The sequence below is a fragment of the Anomaloglossus baeobatrachus genome, chromosome 1 (assembly GCF_048569485.1).
Source record: "Anomaloglossus baeobatrachus isolate aAnoBae1 chromosome 1, aAnoBae1.hap1, whole genome shotgun sequence".
In the NCBI taxonomy this organism is placed as follows: domain Eukaryota; kingdom Metazoa; phylum Chordata; class Amphibia; order Anura; family Aromobatidae; genus Anomaloglossus; species Anomaloglossus baeobatrachus.
This window is the reverse complement of record NC_134353.1, coordinates 830,598,616-830,621,422: the sequence shown is the minus strand read 5'-3', so window position 1 is coordinate 830,621,422 and position 22,807 is coordinate 830,598,616. Positions and strand designations below refer to the sequence as shown.

Below are 22,807 nucleotides of genomic sequence, written 5' to 3'. Positions count from 1 at the left end.
CTCTGATCCTTTGAGGCATGTACTCTTGAAGATGTTTGAAAGTTTCCTGTCCTGCACGTTGTGAGGTGGAGACTCCAAGGATAAGATTTATTTTTTATAACATGCCTCAGCTCAACTGACTTGAGATTGTGAGATTTTGGAAGAAAAATCAACACCTTTAACTGAAGTCTTTCTCACGTTTCTCATACCATTGCTAACCAATAGGGATGATGGAATACCTCAATTAATCAGCTTCGTGAATATTTTCCGAATAGGTCGCCGAAATGCGAATATTCAATGCGTAATGTAAGTCTTTGGGAAGCCCAAATAGTTCCGAATAGTTGTTATTCGGGTTTCTCATAGACTTACATTGTGCATCCAATATTCACGAATAGTCGAACAGCGGCGACCTATTAGGAAAATATTCGCGAAGCCGAATATTTGAGGAATTCGATGATCCCTACTTACCAACTCTTAAGCCCCCTCAAACACATAAGACCAATGTTGGCCAAATACACAAATATCAATGAGTTCAGCAAACAGTTCAATGTGTATGGTGGTCCTGGACAGATCATTGTCGGGGGAGATAAGAATCTGGCATTTCTGATTTCACACTGTCAATACTTTTGCTCTCTCTGAGACAAGCCATCACAGATTTCTGGCAGTTCTTCTGTCATATGGAACAAGATACAATTTGAATATTTCCCAGAGGAGCATTGCAACTTAAAGTCTCCTCACTGGCATGTTGGAATAGTGTCAGTCTCCATAAGGAGAATTGCTTTCCCTTTAGACCATGTCTTAGCTTCTCATATAGCCATATCAAATCTCATACTTTGCACTGATGAGGGACAACCACACTGAAACACCGTGCTTGCAATTTGAGAATATTAAGTCATATGACAAGACTCGTTAAAGGGTCATTTTTCAGTTTTAGGATAGCTACCTCCAATAAGTGGCGCTAGAGTTTGTCTTCTCCCTCCCTGAAGAGACAATAGGGAACACAGGAGCACATGTCACAGTGAGTGCTCCTGTGAATGGGAGAGATAGACATGAATGGGAGAGATAGACAAGATAAGTATCTGCAGAATGATTTAAGGTGATGGGGTGACATGGAGCATTAACCTTTTGAAAGAGTCCACTATATTTAGAGAATACCTCTGCCATAATGGGGCATACTTGGTCTACAACAATGTTGAGGTAGGTGACATGTGTGAAAGTAATACCCTGATGAATGCCAGAACCAAAGGTTTCTCAGTAGAATATTTCACCCTATAGTTCTACTTGGTGCCATTTTGCAAGGTAATACATCTCATCACTCACGTTACAGTTACATATTGTTATATAGGTTGAAAAAACTTCAAGTTCTATCAAGTTCAACCATTCTCCACTATGATGTGAAATATTTTTTTTATTAACCAGATCATCTTTGTCAATGCCCTATGGTCTAGTTCTGACCATGTCTACATTTTATTCTGTTAGGTAGCATGTTCAGCAAAGGCTGTCTGTGGAGCAAGCAGCAATTTATTGTTTTTCTGACACCTTTTTAACATAGGCAGTATTATATATTTTTTAGAAATTGGTGTTGCACTCGATCTTTTGTGCAATGGAACCAGATGGATTATTCTTCACTTCTCACGAGTATTAATGAGTTTTGGAGACCCATAACCTTGTTGCTAGTTGTCCTTCTTCTGACAATTTTGAAAGTACTCTCCTCAGTACTTACGTTTTTTGAGATTCTCTTCCCCGGTCATATAACCATCACGATTTGGCCCTTATTAGGGTAATGTAACTCACTTCTTTACGCTTGTCCTTCTTCTTGCTCAAAACATCAATAAATGACTATTAATTTGCTTTGTGTATCCCGGCTTTAGACAGGTGCCATTGACCCAAAAGAGCAATATTAATAACTTCACTTGTCAATGATTTTGCTATCCAGGTACAGTTTGAGAACATGATTCAAATTTCAATTAACTTGGATCCCAAAATTCTATTACTAATGCTCCTAAATTTACTAAAATGACTACGGACATATGTGAACATACTCTTAAAGGTAAGTGTACACCAGTTACCAGCATTTTATTTTTTAAATGAAATAATATTAGCAAATCGGGAATTGCATATGGTTAGAAATCAGTGGAATTGTGACATCTAGTGACAAATTATCATAAATAAATATATATATATATATATATATATATGTATATATATATATATATATATATATATATATATATATATATATAAACAAAACCTATCTTTTCAGTTTTTTTAACCTTTAAATAATGATTTGTTTGTAACTCATAACCTAAAGGTTCAAGATTATTTCTTTATAAATAAGATTTTAGTGCATTTATTTTGTCATTTTGTAATATTGGATTTTGTTTCTCAAATACTGAAATATTACGTTCATTTATCAATACTGTCTTACAGAAAACATAACTTTGCTGCTCCAATCATAGCCCAGCGTTGATTTTTTTTAACTGGTCTAGTCAAAAAATGTGTTGATCTTACGCAAATTTGCATGAAACCATCCGTTCCTGGGATGATTAGTGGGCAGTCCAGGATAGAGCAGGGACATGGAATAAATGTAAAGTTAACCCCCATGTTGTGTAGTTGGAACTCTCTAGAAATGTACAAAATTACATCTGGATTAAACCAATATGTGTGGGATATCAATGCTTGAATGGGAACGCTAGAGAGAATGTGATAATTAGTGTTATAATTAGAGATTAGTCAATCAATTTTTAATTAATGAAAGTCATTACAAAGTTTCCTAAGTTTTCCTAGTATGTCAAATCCAAATTTTTGGGATTTTATTGGCTTCATTCCGCCTATTTGCTAGATTCTTATGTGGAACAGGAAGAAGTAAAAATAAAAAAATAAATTAAACACATTATGCTCACCTTTGATAGATCCTCCGAAACTGTCTAAATGACAATTAGGGCATTTTGGTTTTGGATAGATTTTATTCCTACCTAATTACCGTATTTTTCGCTTTATAAGACACACCTGATTATAAGACGCACCCCCAAACTGGGTGAAGGAATAGAGAATTTTTTAATAAATGGGGTCCGTCTTATAATGCCAGTGTCCGTCTAACAAATAATATAGGGTATATGTCCCTCATAGCCCCCTCATCCTAAAATTAGCCCCCTTAATCTGGATATGGCCACATTATATTGAACACGTCCCCCAGTGATGCCACATTTCCCCTATGGCTGGCACACATCCTCTATGGCTGGCACACGGCCCCTGTGGCTGGCACACAGACCTACTGTGGCTGGCACACAGGCCCACTGTGGCTGGCACACAGGCCCACGGTGGCTGGCATACAGGCCCACTCTAGCAGGCAGACAGGCCCACTGTGGCAGGCAGACAGGCCCACTCTGGCAGGCAGACAGGCCCACTGTGGCAGGCAGACAGGCCCACTGTGGCTGGCAGACAGGCCCACTGTGGCTGGCAGACAGGCCCACTGTGGCTGGCAGACAGGCCCACTGGGGCAGGCAGACAGGCCCACTGGGGCAGGCAGACAGGCCCACTGGGGCAGGCAGACAGGCCCACTGGGGCAGGCAGACAGGCCCACTGGGGCAGCCAGACAGGCCCACTGGGGCAGGCAGCCAGGCCCATTGGGGCAGACAGGCCCATTGGGGCAGGCAGACATCACCCTCTGTTACATATCGCCCCCATGTTGCTGCTTTTAGTAAAATAAACTCTTTCCTTGCCTTCTGCAGCACTGTCTTGTCTTGTGTCTCCCTCCTCGGGGTTGTGCTCCTCCTGTCTCCTGCACTTCCTACTTCCTGGTTCTAGTGCAGGTCATGTGATCGGGACAGCAGAGAGATATCTCTGCGTGCCTAATCACAGCAGCAGGAGGGAGACCGGGCAGACGCTGGAGGAGGTGAGTAAAGAGTTTATTATTTTACTATGGGCAGCAGCACGGGAGGCTATAGCTAACACAGGCGGAGGAGAGGGATCCTGTGCGATCAAAGGTAAGCAGAGGCAGATATAATATGTGCAGCTCCCCCAGCCCATCAGCACGATGCAGTTTCAGCACCACGCTTCTGATGGACAGCGGCTGTGCATATTATATGAGCGGGAGCAGGAGATCAAACGCTGCCGCTCCCAGCTTTTCCTACCCCCAGCAGCTCCCAGCACCGCTCCAGAGCTGCCCGCACCTCCACTGGACTCTGTATATATATATATATATATATATATATATACACCTTCCGTATATTCGGATTATAAGACGCACCCCCTACTTCCCCCAAAATTTGGGGGAACAAAAGGGCGTCTTATAAAGCGAAAAATACGGTATATACGAATCATAATCATTTGAATCTCTCTGAGGCCTCTTTCACATGTCCATGCCTCCGGTACATGTATGGACAGTTTTCTCACGTACCGGAGACATGTACACACGTTGACATATGTTTTCCTATAGTTTTGGGCACACGTAAGTATTTTTGCACGGAACGTGTGTCCGTTCCGTAGTTATGTGTGCCTGTGTGCTCCACATGCCAACATGTCAGTTTTTCTCCGGCATCACGGGTGTCACACGGAACGCAAACGTGTCACACGTAACACACACAGACCACACGGATGTGTTCCATGTGACACGCACCGGAGAAAAGACATGTGTCTATTAAAAAAACCCAAACCTTTACTCACCTTCTCCAGCTCTCCTGTCTCTGCTGCTGCTGTCACTTGCTGCCGACCGCCGCTAATTATGCTCATTTAATATTTACTTCACTGCGGCCGGAAGCAGCAGCAGCGGGGAGTTGGCAGGACCGAAGACCGAAGATCAGCACCACAGACACCGACGCCAGGGACAGGTGAGCATAAAGTTCCCGTTCTCTGTGTGTTATCACGGATAACACACGGAGAACACACGTGTGCCATACACACAGCTCACCGTGGGCAATACGCATCTTTGACACGTTCGTGAAACATGTGCATGATTTTCACGGGCGTGTGAAAGAGGCCTGAGAAGAATTTTGGGAGATAAACTTTCAATACTAAAATCTGATTATTAGTCATATTTCTCCAACTTTGTATCCAATATCTGTGAGGCACTGGCAGATTATTAGATGTTTGTTCATTAGCCTTGTTTTCTAAAAAGAAGTGTATGGCTATTCCATAAGGCAGAAGTATGCGATGGAGACATTTATATTATAGAAAGATTCATATTCATTTAATTTTCAGCTCTTGATTCCAGCTGATGCACATAGAGCCTAGTCTTGTGATAGTTCTTTGTACACCTGTATCACCAGCATTGCCCAGTATGCTTTAAAAAGAACCTCTCAGCGTGATTTTTTAATACTATATAAAGAAATGGTTGTAATGTCGCTGTAGTAAAGATTAAATTGATACCTTTAGTGAAGAAATCCACTTTGTTGTTCTTATTTAAACAGCATTTGAAGTTTCCTACTAATTAAATTTCAGTGCACAGGGGCCGTACTGTACACTGGGTCTTCTACCCCTTTGCCTGCCTCCCCTCTGTGAATGCTAGGCTACTGCTGAAATTTCAACCTCAGGAGGCAGATCATTCATAGATGGGAGGTAGGTGTAGGGGCTGAGGAATGGGACTGGGAATCAAAGATGGGAGGTACTGTAAGTGGAGGGGCCGGGGAATCAAAGACAGCGAGGAGAAGACCCAGTGTACAGTCCAGCCCTTCTGCACCAAACTTTAATTAGGAGGAAACTTCAAATGCTGATTAACCCTAGAACGGGCAACCATAGAAATCTACAATAGAAAACAAGTAACCTTGCTGGCCTGCGAGGCCCCAGGTATGCGTTCTAGGCTTAAAGAAGAGGAGTAAAGAGGATTTCTTCACTAAAGGTATCAGTATTACTGTCATGATTCACTTATGACTCTGTGCCATACAGAGCCATTGTGTCCTAGGTATTTTCTTGTTGTCTGTATTCTCAGTGGGAGGGGCCTATTTGGTTGTGCCTCCTTCCAGGTGATCGCTTTGCCTTATCATGGAGCTGTTTCACCTGGAACACCGTCAGTAATAGTTCCTGCTCTGCAGTGTACGCTTCTGGTTTTCATGAGTTGTTCTGATCTTGTCCTGTTACCTTGCATCCCATTATCTGACCTCTGTCATTCCCGTATTGTCTGTACTCTCTGTCTCCCTGACCCTCAACCTGCTTTGTGACCCCGGCCCCGCTCTTTCCTCTGTACCTTTGTGTCCTCTCAGCTTCCGACCCCGGCTTGTTCTCTGACCATGGCTCTGCTCCCCTTCTGTACCTGATGCTACTTTCTGACTTACCGACCACTTGCTTGCATGTGACCTCAGCTTCTCTTGCTCCTCTGTATTGACATGATCTCCTGGCTTCTCTGCAGACCATCCCCGCCTTGGTACTAGTGACCCCTAGCGGGCAAGTGCGTCACTATACCTAGGAACTCTACACCATTCTACAGTTCCTACACCCCTTGATGGTGATTACATTACCATTGCAGCAACATCTTTACTTTATACAAGGTACTCTTTAAAACACTGTAATCCATACACATCTCTGCAAATTTGTACCGCACTATGTTGTAATCCGTCTTCCTCTCCTTTCCAATTTAAGTAGTCACATTTTATCTCTTGCTGGGAAATAGTATTTTAATCCATACAGTTAGAAATATAAGTGTAATGACGTTATTTTCAGAAAGAATGGACTAGAGACAACAGTTCACTATGAAAGACAGTCATTTTACTTAATAATCCGCAAAATACAAATTATACCTTGATACCAGCAGGAGAAACGTCTTCAATGTATCCATATATGTTCACTACAGACAGCTGAATAAGGTCCCTTAAGATATACAGATGTGTGTAACTTAGTTATATAACATCTTGCCATCTAGGGGCGACAAAGTCCAGCTTATGCCGCTGTGAGCCTCTGTTTCAATAGCTGGAAACGTTTAATCTCCCTCTTTTACAAACTTTCCATTTAAAATACTAATAGAAATAAACTACAAAAAAAGTCAAATTATACATAAAACCAACTGAAGCAATCCAAGCTTTAACAGTAAATGGGATAAGTAGTACAAATTCACATGTAAAAGTGATATAGAGCTGTTGGTAAGGAATGGATAACTGTTATGTTGAAGAGATGATGGCTATTGTACGGTAGTGTTCATTTCTGATATTACATTCTTTTAGAAATCTTGGATTGCTTCATATCTTTGGTTAAAATAGGGGTGATTTACTATCTGGAGCGAAAAAAGGGTAGGTGTAGAATAAAGAAGATACCACGATGGTGTAATTCATGAAAAGCTAGACACACTGCAATAGTTAGGACTACAGGTAGATTTTAACAAAGGATTGACCTTACGTATAAAAAGACTTAAAAAGACTTGTGAGCCTAAAGTAGACTAATTGTGAATTTTAAGTCAATGTTTCTTTTGATATACCCCTTAATAAAATTAGAGAACTTGTTTCCAAGACCACCAACTTGACCAGTCAGTCGCAAGCCAATTTCTTTCTCTACAGGAAAAGACTAATTATTCTCCAACCTAGAATATGCAAGCAAAGCAAAAGTTTTCATAATCTGGTAAGATTATTGTAGACCTACAGTAGTCCAAACTTTAGTGTCACAATTCTAATCTCAGGCAATTATAATATATTCATAGTAAAGGGTATAAATGTCTGGTAAAGCTAGGCCCCATTTCTGGGATGTGTACCTATCTTAGGAAATGGGTTCACTTACGCAACCGCTATGAGTGGATTGTTGGCCATATATACAATGTGCCCCTACTTACTTTTTTTGAGGTTTAAAAATAGATTCTTCAAAACACCCATAAAAGTAACTTGAGAGTGCTGTGCATGAATAGCCACCTCTATGGTCACAAAAGCTAGGTGGCCTGAGAATCACCGCTTTTGAGAGGTGGGACCTGCATTTATCAGAAATGTATGACTCTACCATGAATGTCTGAGATGGGAAACTCTTTGAAATGTTGTTCTTTGCTATTCAACTTAATATTTCTAGTGGAAACTTGCCCTAAAATATGTAAACCTATTGAAAGATCGAAAGGTATTTCGAAATCTTGGCTACTGAAATCTTTAATAGTTGACCACTATGACCGCTGAACAACTAAATCACTTTTAATCAGGATTTAAAGGTTCTACGTGTGGCCTAGTCTTCCAGATATATCAGTAAGTGGCCAGCTTAGGAATTAGCAAATTGGTAATTATCTAAAAGGCTAACTAAAGAGTACGCTCATCTAGAAAGGCAGTTAGAGATGGCTAATCATCTTACTGCAACCAATAGCCATAACAGAAATGAAATTTGCTACTTTTGAGGAACCCTAAATCTAACAAGAAAAGTTTACTTCAATTTTCTGGTGTGATTTAGGGAAAAATTAAACTCTTCCCTTATTTGGCCCCAAATATAATAAATTACCCCCATTGACAATACCTCAACTACACAGCCAGTGTGAAATACTGTTACAGAAAGAAATATTCCAGCAGTCCTTTATCAAAAACTATTTAGGATAAAAAAATGGAACACTGTGAGAAGGATGACATCACGACTAATGGCACCATTAGAACAAATGAAGTACTCTGTGTTTAGGCAACAGCCTTTATTCAGATTCAAGTGGCTTGTTAAAAAAAAGAAAAACATAACGAATACATATAATTTAAGTTCCTGAAAGAGACACATGGTAACAACAACACACATCAGTATTGTTATAACTATGTTAATGATGGGGGGTAAATGGCAAACATGAACACATACAGGTATTAAAGAATGACATCTCTCATGATTGTTATGATTAATTGCACCTCCTTATGGTTTAGACTAAATGAGAATATGACATTTACAATTCTAAGAGAACCGCCAAAGAACTATATCTCAATTGAGGGCTTTTTTAGAAAATGTGAATTTTTGGGGATTTGTAGTGAAATGATAATGATAAAATTAATGCCACTCTGGTCATATCAAGCTAAAAGGGAATCTGTCAGCATGATTTAACACTGCAAACTATTTACATCCACATTTAATTCTTTCAAAGACAAGTCCAGCAATACCTTTACATGGCCACTCCGTTCCACTGTTACTGAGAAATTAGCGTTTGAATTGATATGTAAATAAGAATATAAATATGAAGCTTGTGTCACTCCAGCTCTATTCCTTGCCCATCACTGCTTCCTCCTGCTTTACTGATGAGCTTCTTTGCCATAAGTCACACAGCACAGAGACATAAAATTTGTCATTCAAGCAAGAGGAGGTATCACTGACTGAGAAAAAGTGTTGGAGTGACAGAGACCTCAGATCTACAGCCTTATTAGTATATCTGAAGTCTCTGTCACTCCAACTTTTTTCCCCAATCAGCACCACTTTTTCCTGCTTTACCAGCAGTCACTATCCTGTGCAACTTCAGATAAAGGAGCTGTCAATCAAGCAGGAGGAAGCAGTATTGGGAAAAGAATAGAGCTGGAGTGACAGAAGCTTTATTTATACTACATGGTTTGCATATCAATTCAAACACTGATTTCTCAAGAATGGAGGAATGAACTGGCCATGTAAAAGTATTGCTAGACTTGACTATTGAAGAGCTACAAGCCTATATTAAAAGTTATGGGGGTGAAATCCTGCTGACAGATTCTTTTTAAAAAGAAGAATGCTGCCTATCTTTTTGATAATTATATAGGATGCATTTAAATGTTAATACCCTATTGAGGCTCTGCCTCAAAAACACCTTAAATACAAAGGGATTGCAAGAACAGCAAAAAAAATAGCATTGCCAAACCAAATCTTGGCAAGGTACAGTTCAGTTACAAAATTATACTTTACAGAAAGTGACTGAATCACAAAATTGTGCTTTTTCTAATAAATTAGATCACCGTTCTCCCTTTATACCAGCAAAGAGCAACTAACTCATTCCAGCTACAGAACTACCATCCAAACATGGCTCAGACTGGCCAGAACTAGCATGTATGTAACAGCTGGATCAGGACGGGTTATCTAAACTACCATCCCAACATGGCTCCGACTGGACTGAACTAGCATGTACGTAACAGCTGAATTAGGAAGGGTTATCTAAACTGCCATTACAACATGGCTCCGACTGGCCAGAACTAGCATGAACAGAACAGCTGGATCAGGACGGGTTATGTAAGCTTCCATCCCAACATGGCTCCGACTGGCCTGAACTAGCATGTACTTAACAGCTGGATTAGGAAGGGTTATCTAAACTACCATTCCAACATGGCTCCGACTGGCCAGAACTAGCATGTACGGAACAGCTGGATCAGGACGGGTTATTTAAACTACCATCCCAACATGGCTCTGACTAGACAGAACTTGCATGTATGGAACAGCTGGAGTAGGACGACTTATCTAAACTACCATCCCAACATAGCTCCAACTGGCCAGAACTAGCATGTATGTAACAGCTGAATCAGGACAGGTTATCTAAACTACCATCCCAACATGGCTCCGACTGGCCTGAACTAGCATGTATGTAAAAGCTGGATTAGGAAGGGTTATCTAAACTGCCATTACAACATGGCTCCGACTGGCCAGAACTAGCATGAACGGAACAGCTGGATCAGGACGGGTTATGTAAACTTCCATCCCAACATGGCTCCAACTGGCCTGAACTAGCATGTATGTAACAGCTGGATTAGGAAGGGTTATCTAAACTACCATTCCAACATGGCTCCAACTGGCCAGAACTAGCATGTACGGAACAGCTGGATCAGGACGGGTTATTTAAACTACCATCCCAACATGGCTCTGACTAGCCAGAACTAGCATGTATGGAACAGCTAGATCAGGACGGGTTATCTAAACTGCCATCCCAACATGGCTCTGACTAGACAGAACTAGCATGTACGAAACAGCTGAAGTAGGACGACTTATCTAAACTACCATCCCAATATGGCTCCAACTGGCCAGAACTAGCATGTATGTAACAGCTGGATCAGGATAGGTTATCTAAACTACCATCCCAACATGGCTCTCACTGGCCAGAACTATAATATATGTAACAGCTGGAGTAGGATGGGTTATCTAAACCTCATTTCTTTCCTACGGGTTGACTTCTGCTGTCTGTTGACTTTCATCCATTTTTCTGTGACTATTGGCTCCAGTAGTATCTTATCGACTACACTAAGCTAAAAAATTGCACTTACATTCTAATTTCTGCTGGTTGCGTGACTAACAGTATTTTTGCACAGTCAATAATATGACAAACTTTTTTTTTTTTACTACAATGTGCGGTATGCATTGCTGAGTAAAGTTGCTAGGTAAACTTTATATATGGCTATTTATCTTTACTTTTTCCCTAGAAAGAATCCTTCAAAAAGGCAAATTACTGCTAACAATACTCGTAAACTCGGTTGGTTATATTTGCATATTCTGGACACATCAAAATGTAAAGATAGTTAATAATATGCAATACGGAGTCAAAGCTACAGGGTGAAATGGCTCTAGATTTGGATTCCATTTGTGCAATAAAATCTAATGTCAGATGAAAAGTGAAGACCTAAATGCACTGATGTATGTACAATGGATGTCAGTTCACCCACGCGGATGCAAAAACAAGGTCCATTGAACTATTGGAACCATGGCGGATATTCCTGTGATAGCGCTGGACCTGCGTGTCAGTGCAGTCTTACGATACAGCTACCCACGTACAGTAAGCAGCAGCACACATATTGTTCCCTCCCCACTATTAAGATAACAAAAAAATGCTAGTTCAATGTTTATTAGACTGCTGTATACAAGCATGTTAATTTCACAGATTTTTTTTTTTTTTAAAGATTCTTAATATTATTTCATATAATTAGAAATACACATTTCAAAAACAAAAACGTCTACAAAGAGAAAACAGTTATTTCGATTAGCAAAAGCGTGAAATTCTTCATGGACCGGTTTTTTGGGGGGTGGTTTGGGGGCCAATATTTTTTTTTTTACTTTTATTTTTTACAAAAAAAAAGAAATCCCCTTCATTATTTTTGTACTCAAGGACTGTTAAATATTAGCAAAGCTATCGTGAAAAAAAAAAATAACAAAAAAAAAGAAAATACATTTTGGCTTAAATTACCTACAAAAAGCCACAAATGTTTTGCAAAACTTCATTTAACCTTTTTTTATATGAAAATAAGCAAAATGTAATGTACATAATTTATATTTCTATATATTAAGTGATGTATACCCAGAAATGAACAACAAAAAGATGTAAACTATCAAAAAACACCATTTCGTATGACCCCAAATTTATTCAAATAAGTGCCATATTATACTTTTATATATATTTTTTTCTTTATCATGCTGGTGTGTTTTGATTAGTTTACATTGACTCGGCGGCCCAGCCTTCTAGGGTTATCCACAGCCACACGATGCCGGGTCGGTCAAACCTCTGTACATGTCACCATATGTTGCATAACAGCTGCTTTCTTTCATGGAAAAACATTTGCCAATTTTGGCAAAAAGTTTTCTTTATTTTTTTTGTCTATTTACATGTAAATAACGTTGAACCTGCAACATAACACTATCTATTGTAACATACATTTTGCAAAGGGAGCACAACAGTGAAAAAGAGGTTAGCTTCAAAATCTATTTTGTACAAGTTTTCTGTTTATAGCTTAAGTGCTAAGCTTGTCCGTTCAGCAGTTCTCCTTACCCCTATAATTGGATCACTGAGGCATTTAAAAGTACTTTTACAAAACAGAGTACCTGACTTTATTTTATCCCCCACACACGGCACATATAATGTATATCGACCCTCCCTCCCTGCCCAATTCCCATTAAGGTATAGCACACACACTGCAAAAAATTCTAATATATAATAACTGTATCATGTTGCCCATCCTTCAGAGAGCCGCATGCGCTTGACTGACGGGCTTTCTCTTTCATCCGGCGAAGGTCTGGTGAGTCCAATGGGGGAGTGGAAATCGTTTCGGTGGTCTTCTCGGTCGCTTCCGTCATACGAACTGCTGCAGCTGCTCAGGCTGTCAACAGGAGATCTCCCCGCCTCGTGGCGCGTGTGTTGAGGGTATCCCGAAGGTGTGGTGGTACGGTCTCTAGGAGGAGAAACAGGTTCTGACTTGATGTGGAGGCTTTGAGTAGAAGGCAGGGAGAGATTTGTACTCTGAGATAAGTGAGTGCTAGTGCAAGCTCTGTAGGAGGAAAGGAAACGCAGTTACAGAATGAGGAGGCTTAAAACGCCTCTAAACTCACTAACACTCACAAAAAAGGACAATTTAAGCAGCTGAACCAACACTGAGCATCTACAACTTGCTATCACTATGGTAAGTTGTCTTAGCAAGATGGCATTACCTTTGGCCAGTGAATTATCCCACTATGGTACCTTATAGTACCAGGAGGTATAGGCACGTTTTTTATTTTTTACTTTAAAATTGATTTTTTTTATAATACTAAGTAAAAAAGTAATTCAGCTTTAGACGATACCTACATCATTATTGCTAGGTTTGGCCATTTAGGGCATAGACACACTGTTGTATAACTGATCTGTAATCTACAGACCCATACCACTGTGGATAGGCTGCTTTGCATCCATCCTGTATCCATAGGCCTCAGATTTATTACAGAAGCACAAAGAGGTTTTAATCTAGACAAGCTCTAGGTTTATATAGGCTATTAGTGTCCCAAACCTTAGATTGTTTCCTCTTTAGTTTCCAAGAGCTTTCTTTTTTTCTGCCTTTTTTTTTTTGCAAAGTAAATTGTAGTTTGGAAAGAAGCCATTAATTTGACCAATTAATGTACTAAAACTAGGGAAACAAAATTCCACAATGTTTTTTTGAGTTTTGTTTTTATGATCTTCACCTTATTGTAAAAATGACATTAACTTTGTTCTATGGTTTTCATGATTCACTATTTACTAACTGTATGGGATATACACAACATTTTATTAGTTCAGACGGTTATGCATTGAACACTCACAAATATGCAAGACTAGCTGTAGTACCCGGCGTTTCCCAGGATAGTAACCGTCTCTCTCCCAGTCTCTGTCTGTTTGTCTCTGTCTGTCTCTTTCTGTCTGACTCTTTCTGTTTGCCTGTCTCTGTCTGTCTGTCTGTCTCTGTCTGTTTTTCTCTGTTTTTCTCTGTCTGTCTCTCTGTCTGTCTGTCTGTCTCTCTGTCTGTCTTTCGGTCTGTCTGTCTCTGTGTGTCTGTCTCTTTCTGTGTTTGTCCCTTTCCCTGTCTCTTTCCCTGTCTGTCTCTTTCCCCATCTGTCTCTGTCTCTTTCCCTGTCTCTTTCCTTTTTTCTGTCTCTTTCTCTGTCTCTTTCCTTGTCTCTTTCCTTGTCTCTTTCTTTGTCTCTTTCCTTGTCTCTTTCCTTGTCTCTTTCCTTGTCTCTGTCTTTTTACTTATACCTGTCTCTATTCCTGTTTCTGTCTCTTTCCCTGTCTGTCTCTTTCCCTGTCTCTTTCTTTGTCTCTTTTCCTGTCTCTGTTTCTTTCCCTGTCTCTTTCCCTGTCTGTCTGTCTTTTTCCCTGTCTGCCTGTCTCTTTCTATGTCTGTGTCTGTCTACCTCTGTCTCTTTGACTGTCTGTTTCTATCTGTCTCTTTCCCTGTCTGTCTGTCTCTTTCCCTGTCTGCCTCTTACTCTGTCTGTGCCTATGTCTGTCTGTCTCTTTCTGTCTTTCTCTATCCGTCTTCCCACCGACATCTTACTACCTCACACATAAGCTTCTTATACTAAATATATTTTGTTCCTATAGCAACCAATCACAGCTCCTATTAATAACCTATAGCTCGCAGATCCATTGACTTTAATGGAGGCAGGTTTTTTGGAGAGTAACTGTAAAGCGCGGAGTTAAATTTTCCTGTCAAAACATACTCTATGACGTTCCCTGATTCACAGGAGGTGTCTGTGCAAAATTTTGTGATTGTAAATGCGATGGTGCAGATTCCTTTAGCGGACATACACACACATACACACATACACTCAACTTTATATATTAGATTTTTGTTTCAAAGGGGGAATAATTTGAACTTGTATATGTTGTTATTACATTTTTAAAAAATATTTTTAATGTATTTTACATTTTTTTATTAGTCCCTCATGGAACTTGAATCTACAATCTGTTTATCACTTGTACAACACACTGCACTACTATAAGATTGCAGGGTATTGGAAAACTACCATACTGATTTGAAGCTCAGCCACAGGCTGATCTTCCTAGGTGTACAAACATAGGAAAGAATGTAGCTTTCAGGAGGCCCCTGGCTGCCATGACAATCATGAAGGTTGGGTGGGCGACACTTTCCCAAGTTCCATCCTCTCAGACTAACAGCAGTACTTAAGGTCTTAATCTCCTGGGATCCAAGTAAGCCCCATTCTCATCTCTGTAGGGCCTCATACTGTGTAGGGGTGTATCATACTATGTGGAGAGCTGTGGAGTTGGGTATTTTACTTTATAGAGGGTAATAGCTGCATCATAGGGTGTCACTATGGAGGCTATCATATTTTGGGGGCATCATACTGTGTGTGTGGGAACTTTGAGGGCATCAAACTGTGTGGGAGGCACTGTAGGGTCATCATCCAGTGCATATAGTGGTTACTGTAGAGACAAACTCTATGGGGGAGTTTACTATGAAGGTATCATGAAGGTCATTTTTGGGGGCATAATACTCCCTGAAGGCAATGAAAGGGATATCGTAGTGAGTGATAATATTAAGGGGCTTTATTACAGACACAATTATGTGCTGCAATACATATGGGCATAGTACGTGATGCAATACATGTCTCCTTCTCTGTCTCTAAAAGTTGGGAGGCATGCCCTTCCGTGATTGTGCCTCAATGCCATGAGCTTGCTTATGCCACAGAGAAATACATACATACATATGCATAAATATCTATATCTATATACTTTGTGAGGGACCGAATTAGGACTTTTGCAATGACACCCCATAATTTTTATGTATGTCCCTGACCGGAGTTACTTAAAAAAAAATGTAGCTGATTTCTAATTGGTTGCTGAGAGCAATAAATATTTTTTGTTAGGTACTTTTAATCAATGAGACCCACTGAGCTGTATGCTGTATTGTCCATAGAGTTCACTAGGCAGACAAAGTAACAGCATCTATAATATGGATCTAAAACCATATTAACTCTTATCGGCCACTTGTATCCTTTTATCATTTCAATTTTGTAAATAATTCTCACGAAGATTAAATATAAGGCAAATACGATATCTAAGAAGAAGACTAGCAGTGTTTTGTTTGGAGACATCTTATTACGCACTGGTTCACTTGAGATCTGCCTACATTAAAAATACATAAATGCCATCTTTTACAAGTTGGAAGCTACATGTTCGTTCAGCTGCTTAAAATGTGGTGAAAAGTTGAAAACTCTTATCTCATTTTGGGATGGGAAGCCTGAGCTTGGGAAGTACAGAGCAAGTCAACAAAATCGACGGCACTATAGTGCTATAATGTGCGGCCACGTGATGCTACATAAGACATAGTTCTCTTTTCTGCGCAAAAATTCACGTTTACTACAAAAATGTGGTTGGTTGGCACTGATCATATAGTAATAGGCACTTATCCGAAAACTTACACCAGGGAACGGCCAAATCAGAAGCAGTACACAGCCAAAAATGTATAATGGCATTATCAAAAATGGGGTAACATGGATTTGGAGGCGATATTTACTTTATAACATGGGTGTTATGGGCAAATACAGTAACTGTTCCATAATTAATACAATTCAATAACTTTTTTCTTCTTTATCATTAAGGAGATTTAAAAAACAAACAAAAACATAAAACATTCTGTGTAAAAAATATAAAATAAAGTAATCGGAAACATGTGAATTTTTACATACAGCAATGTACATTTATATTTTTTCATGGCTACACTTGGGAGGGCCCCTCAAAATCGTCCTCTTATCATAAATACTCAGAAGTTGTGGAGGAAGGACTGGTTTTTCCTTAAAAAGACTAGCTAAGTATGGAATATTACAGGCAATGATGGCAAACGTATGCAAATTACCTCTTTTCGTAAAGTGAAAGAAGCTATGTTGGAAGCAGCGCCTGCTGCACTCTGTACTGATGAGCGGTAAACACTCCGAAACAGGACGGCTATAGAAGAGCATCTGGCTGATCATTTGCAATAGTCTTTGTTAGGCTAAGTTCACACTTCAGTTGTTTTAAATCCGTCAGGTCCGTCAGCAACGGATCAGTCGTTTTCAAGATGTCAACTGATGCAACGGATGTGTTTTTTACAGGATTCCTTTCACAGGAATCCTGTGAAAAAACTGATCCGTTGCGTCCGTTACATCCGTTATGCGTCCGTTTTTTGACGGATCAGTCATGATCCGTTTGTGTTTGGGACAGCCCAGTGGGCGTGCCAAACATGCTGGGCATGCTCAGTAGAGCATGACGGAATCCTGCACTGGATTCCGTCGTAAGACGGATTATGACGGAATCCAGCACCATAGACATACATTACAAGCTTGACGGATGGCAACGGATTCCTGCGGGGCGCGTTTATTTTGACGGCCCGAAAAACGTTACATTCTGCGTTGCTACCCGCTCGGCGGTCAGTCAAAAACGACGGACCGCGATGCAGCGGATGCAACGCAGGGTCATCAGTCGCAATTCGTCACTAATAGAAGTCTATGGGGAAACACTGGATTCCTGCAAAATATTTTGCAGGATACCGTAATTCCCCAAGGTGACGGATTGTGACGGATTTTGAGATGCAAAACAACTGAAGTGTGAACTTAGCCTTAGACGGCTAATTTACTTACTTTGCTCCTGTACAGAATTGCCCGTAATACACCATACTTAATAGATCTGTATAAGAAGGACCAGTATTTCCCCCACATTGCCTCACAGGTAACTAATCAGCCACACAGTCTATGCTGTACTGATCAGGGGCAAAAAACCCCAAAACTGGCTGTCAATAAATACTTTTTTGTCTTGACATTTATATGTGATCCTGTTGCATGTGGCTTGTTAAAAGGTCATAAATTGACATACAGGGTAGATGGTAACCTCTCCTGTGTGGTACTTTCTAGATAGTTCTTTCGCTCAGTAAGAGAGATAATTTGCATACTAGCGAATTCTTAATATTGACAAATCAGATCCAAAAAATCGCTCAATTAACTATTGAAATACTCCCAGACAATACCAATGATTCCATTTACTGTTAATATTTCTACAGATAGACGCAAAATAATTTGTCTAAAAGTGCCACCTGCTGGTACAGAGTGCAGAATGCACATTAAACTGTGTGAAATTGGGGTTTATTATGTATTTATTACTGTATGTACGCTATTATAATATGTGTCTATGTAACATAATATGTGTTTGTCCATATAACAGCAGAAAATATGCATGTGAACTCATATGTGTACATATATTAGTAGAATATGTGTATATGTATCTGCACATAGGGTATACATATATGTGAGTAAGAGTATGTGTACAAATATGTGCACGTATTGTATGTATGTGTATATATACTTGTACGCGTATATCTGAGTAACAATATATGTTTATATATGTGCACATATTGTATGTATGTGTATATATTTGTAACTGAGAAAGAATATATGTTTATATATGTGCACATATTGTATGTGTATGCAGTATGTGAGAAAGAATATCTGCAAGTTTAATTGTACATATTGTATATGTCTATATGTAAGTTTATATGTATGTGCACTGTGTGAGTAAGAATATGTGTGTCTGATTGTGCATATATTGTATATGTATACATGAGTATGTATGTATGTGCAAATATTGTGAATGTATATATGACTAAGAATATGTGTATATGTATGTGCATATATTGTATAGGTAAGTGTATGTATATATCTGAGTATGTATATGTGCACATATTTTATAAGCATATGTGAGTAAGAATGCATATATATCTATGGGCACATATTGTATGTGTATACATGAGTACATATATGTTTATACAGTATGTGCATATACTGTATGTGTATATGTAAGTAAGAATACATGTACGTCTCTGGGCACATGTTGTATGTATATGCATGAATACCTTTGTGTATATGTGCATATACTGTATGTGTATATGTGAGTAAGAATGCATGTATATCTATGGGCATATATTGCATACTGTATGTGTATACAGTATGTGCATATACTGTATGTGTATATGTAAGTGAGAATACATGTACATCTCTGGGCACATGTATGTATATACATGAATACCTTTGTGTAAATGTGCATATACTTTATGTGTACAGTATATATGAGTAAGAATGCATGTATAACTATGGGCATATATTGCATATTGTATGTGCATATGTGAAAGAATAATATATTTATATGTATGTTCATATATTATATGTAAGAATACATGTGTATATGTATGTGCACATGTTGTATGTGTATTGTATTTGTTAGAGAAAATATATGTATATTTATAAGTACATTTTGTCTATGTGTTTTGTATATTGTATGTGTATGCAGAGGGATAATACATCTATAAGTACAGTATGTGTACATCTCTATGTGCATGTAACCTCCTAGGATGTGTATATGTGTGCACACGTGTGTATGTCATGTATTCACATTTTGATTGGTAAGAATTGCATTCTGTGTTTTAGTGATGAAGTTATCAGCAATGTTGGGGTACCCCAGGCAGAGTGTAAACTGTCATCATCCTGTCTGTCCTATATATGTATGGAAACATATGTATGTCATTATACAGTATAAGACAGGGGTATTCTGAAATCACTTTATGTTGGGCATTCCTCTGCAATTACCAGAAAACAAGCCCCTTGAAAAATATATTGTTCAGGATGTTGGTAGTTTGTGACAATAGCTTTAAGTGAGTAAGCTAATTACCGGAAGATGGTTAAATACCGGCCAGAGGAATTACAAGGAGAGCAGCCATAATGATATATATCATTAAATGCTTGTTGTTCTATTGCAACATGCAATTGTCAACCACTTTAGACGTTGTGCCCGTCTTCCCAAATAGTGTCCTGTCATCTATAAAATGATATATGTAAACTGTCTGATGGGAGTGCGTACATTGCATATTACCTGAGCTAACAGCTCCTCAAGATTCTATATTCTAGTCTTTGTAATAAAAGGTTAAAAAGTTGGTAAATATTTGTTATAACACCATCCACCCATTATAAATAAACCTATATCATACTGGATAATAAAAATGTAAAATGTTTCACCAGATAGGTGAGACATGACTGTCCGGTAACTGCTCTGCTTCTACAGATACTGATTGCACTAATTGATGGGGTTTCCTGGTTCTGAAATTCCCCTTAAAAAAAATCTGTGATTTACTCACCCTGCCCAGGTCCAAAGCTGAGTCTCTGCCACAGCTCGTGGTGTCTGTTATTATCCGCAGCGCTAACGTCGTGTCAATAGCCAATAACTGAGCTGGGCGACTCTTGTCATCTACATAGCTGAGCTCAATGATTAGCTGCAGCGCTGTTGACATGAAATCTGTGCCACAGACAATGGCAGAAACACCATACACTATGGTGGGGACTCAGCCCCGGACCTGGAAAGGGTCAGTAAAACACAGGTATGGGTTTTTTTTAAACAATCTGTGCCAGGGACCAAGGGTTTTCCAAAACTTTAAAACCTCTTTAAGTGACCACTTTATTTCCACAGGGTTCCTAAAAAGAGGAGATTTTAATGGGGATTGACTCCACTTTTCTTTTTCATTGGTTTTGATACATCTCTACTCATTCCATTTTTTACCCTATTATATACTTGGCCCTTCAACTTTCCAACTCATTTAACATTGTATTGATCAGGTGTTAATAAAATAACAATAGTAATAAAAATAACTGCTGTCAGATCCTCTATAAAAGCCCTATAGATTTTTGGGGTCTAAGTAAGGTACATTGCCATGTAAAAGCCCTGGGTGGACAGTGTTTAGTGAGCGGCGCATGGGTTAATGATCAGAATGAATGTGATGTGTAGTGTGGGCCATGACTTACCCCAGCTGGCTGAGCGTGGAGGGCGGCATGTTGTGCAGGTGGTGTTGCTGCCAGCCAGTGACTGAGCCAAGGTGGAGGGCACTGGTGTTAAAACCAGAGAGAGATGACAAGTCCGCGCTACTTAATGAGTATTCTGAAAAAAAACCCCGAGAACAATATTAATAACTTTTTCAAACTTTATATTAACATGTACAATAAAAAAATGAATAATAATGAGAATCTACGAATTGTCTTGTTAATCATTCAGTCCCCCTGTATAAACTAGAGCAGGAGACGCAGCAATCACTGTATTGCATGGTGGCCATTCATTTACAGTGGATCTCTCACCAGGTCAAAAGTTATTTCCACTGCTCCTGTGAGGATTGTGTTTTTTGTTTGTTTGTTTGTCTTTTTATGTATTGTTAATGTCTATGGTCTTTACCAAGGGGGCGTGGCTCACATGATTCCCTGGGAACGTGTCCTTAGTCTCTGCCTAATTACTCTGTGAGCCACGCCCACTTGTAAAGACCACAAAAAGTAGCGCTATATAAAAAGCCCTGATCACTGGACTCGTATGGTGGAGGTGACAAAACAGAAGGCTGGACATTGTTCACCTGGTCACAGATTTTAAAAAGCTCCAACTTCATATCACATTAATGCTACAAAGAGTAAATAGGATTCCAGGCTACAAAAAATATCCAGTGGATAGCTATTATTTTAAAGGGGGCTTTATACGCAGCGATATCACTAGCGATATCCCTGGTGAAAGCACCCGCCCCTGTCGTTTGTGCGTCACGGGCAATTCGCTGCCCGTGGCACACAAAATCGTTAGGAGCCGTCACACGGGACTTACCTCTATAGCGACGTCGCTGTTGCCGGTGAACCGCCTACTTTCTAAGGGGGCGGTTTGTGCGGCGTCACAGCGGCGTCACTAAGCGGCCGCCCAATAGAAGCGGAGGGGCAGAGATGAGCGGCCATAACATCCCGCCCACCTACTTCCTTCCTCATTGCCGGCCGCCGCAGGTAAGCTGTAGTTCGTCGTTCCCGAGCCCAATAGAAGCGGAGGGGCGGAGATGAGCGGCCGTAATATCCCACCCACCTACTTCCTTCCTCATTGCCGGCGGCCGCAAGTAAGCTGTAGTTCGTCATTCCCAAGCCCAATAGAAGCGGAGGGGCGGAGACGAGCGGGACATAACATCCCGCCCACCTACTTCCTTCCTCATTGCCGTCGGCCGCAGGTAGGCTGTAGTTCGTCGTTCCTGAGGTGTCACACGTTGCGATGTGTACTGCCTCGGGAACGACGAACAACTTCCGTCTTGCAGCAATCAACGATTTTTTTAAAATGAACGACGCGTCAACGATCAACGATAAGGTGAGTATTTTTGATTGTTAACGGCCGTTCGTTGGTGTCACACGCAACGACGTCGCTAACGATGCCGGATGTGCGTCACGGAATCCGTGATTCCGGCGATATATCATTAGATACGTCATTGCGTGTAACGGGGCCTTTACACTAGGTTCACTAATTATTCTGATTCCATCAGCAGAATGAAGAGGTTTGTTCTTCCATGTGCCCTCGTGCGCCATTAATGGTCTTAGGAATAGAAATGATAGTTAAAGGAATATTCTTATCTCGAAGATCCTATCCCAATATGTAGTAGGTGTAATAATAATAATAATATTAGCAAATACCTCCAATTAGAAATGTAGTGTAGTTCTCCTGATATACGCCATGTCTCTTACCTCATGTACTGGGCTTTACAGCTTAGGTATCCATGGTTATGACTACAGGCAACTAATTGACCAACTAACTATATAAGTCAGGGGCGAACATATCATTGATGCAGCCAGTGCAGTTACACAGGGGCCCAAGAGGTTGGGGGATCCATTTCTACCTCTAAAACAGGTGCAATTGTGCATTATGATCAAC

The 22,807-nt window shown here is 39.9% G+C and overlaps 1 protein-coding gene across 14 annotated transcripts in view; it reads right to left on the bottom strand.

Moving 5' to 3' along the window:
* Positions 1-6,656: 6,656 nt before the first annotated feature.
* The window catches only part of MEF2C (myocyte enhancer factor 2C), a 370,333-nt gene continuing 354,182 nt past the window's right edge, over positions 6,657-22,807 (bottom strand). For 10 of the 14 annotated variants that reach the window (XM_075325112.1, XM_075325114.1, XM_075325110.1 and 7 more), the window contains 2 exons: positions 20,899-21,031; positions 6,657-13,097 (listed from right to left, as the gene is read on the bottom strand). In XM_075325112.1, coding sequence (XP_075181227.1) covers positions 12,776-13,097; positions 20,899-21,031 — 455 coding nt within the window. In that variant the 3' untranslated portion in view covers positions 6,657-12,775. The remainder of the gene's footprint in view (positions 13,098-20,898; positions 21,032-22,807) is intronic. The other 4 variants (XM_075325119.1, XM_075325121.1, XM_075325120.1 and 1 more) reach the window with 1 other exon arrangement.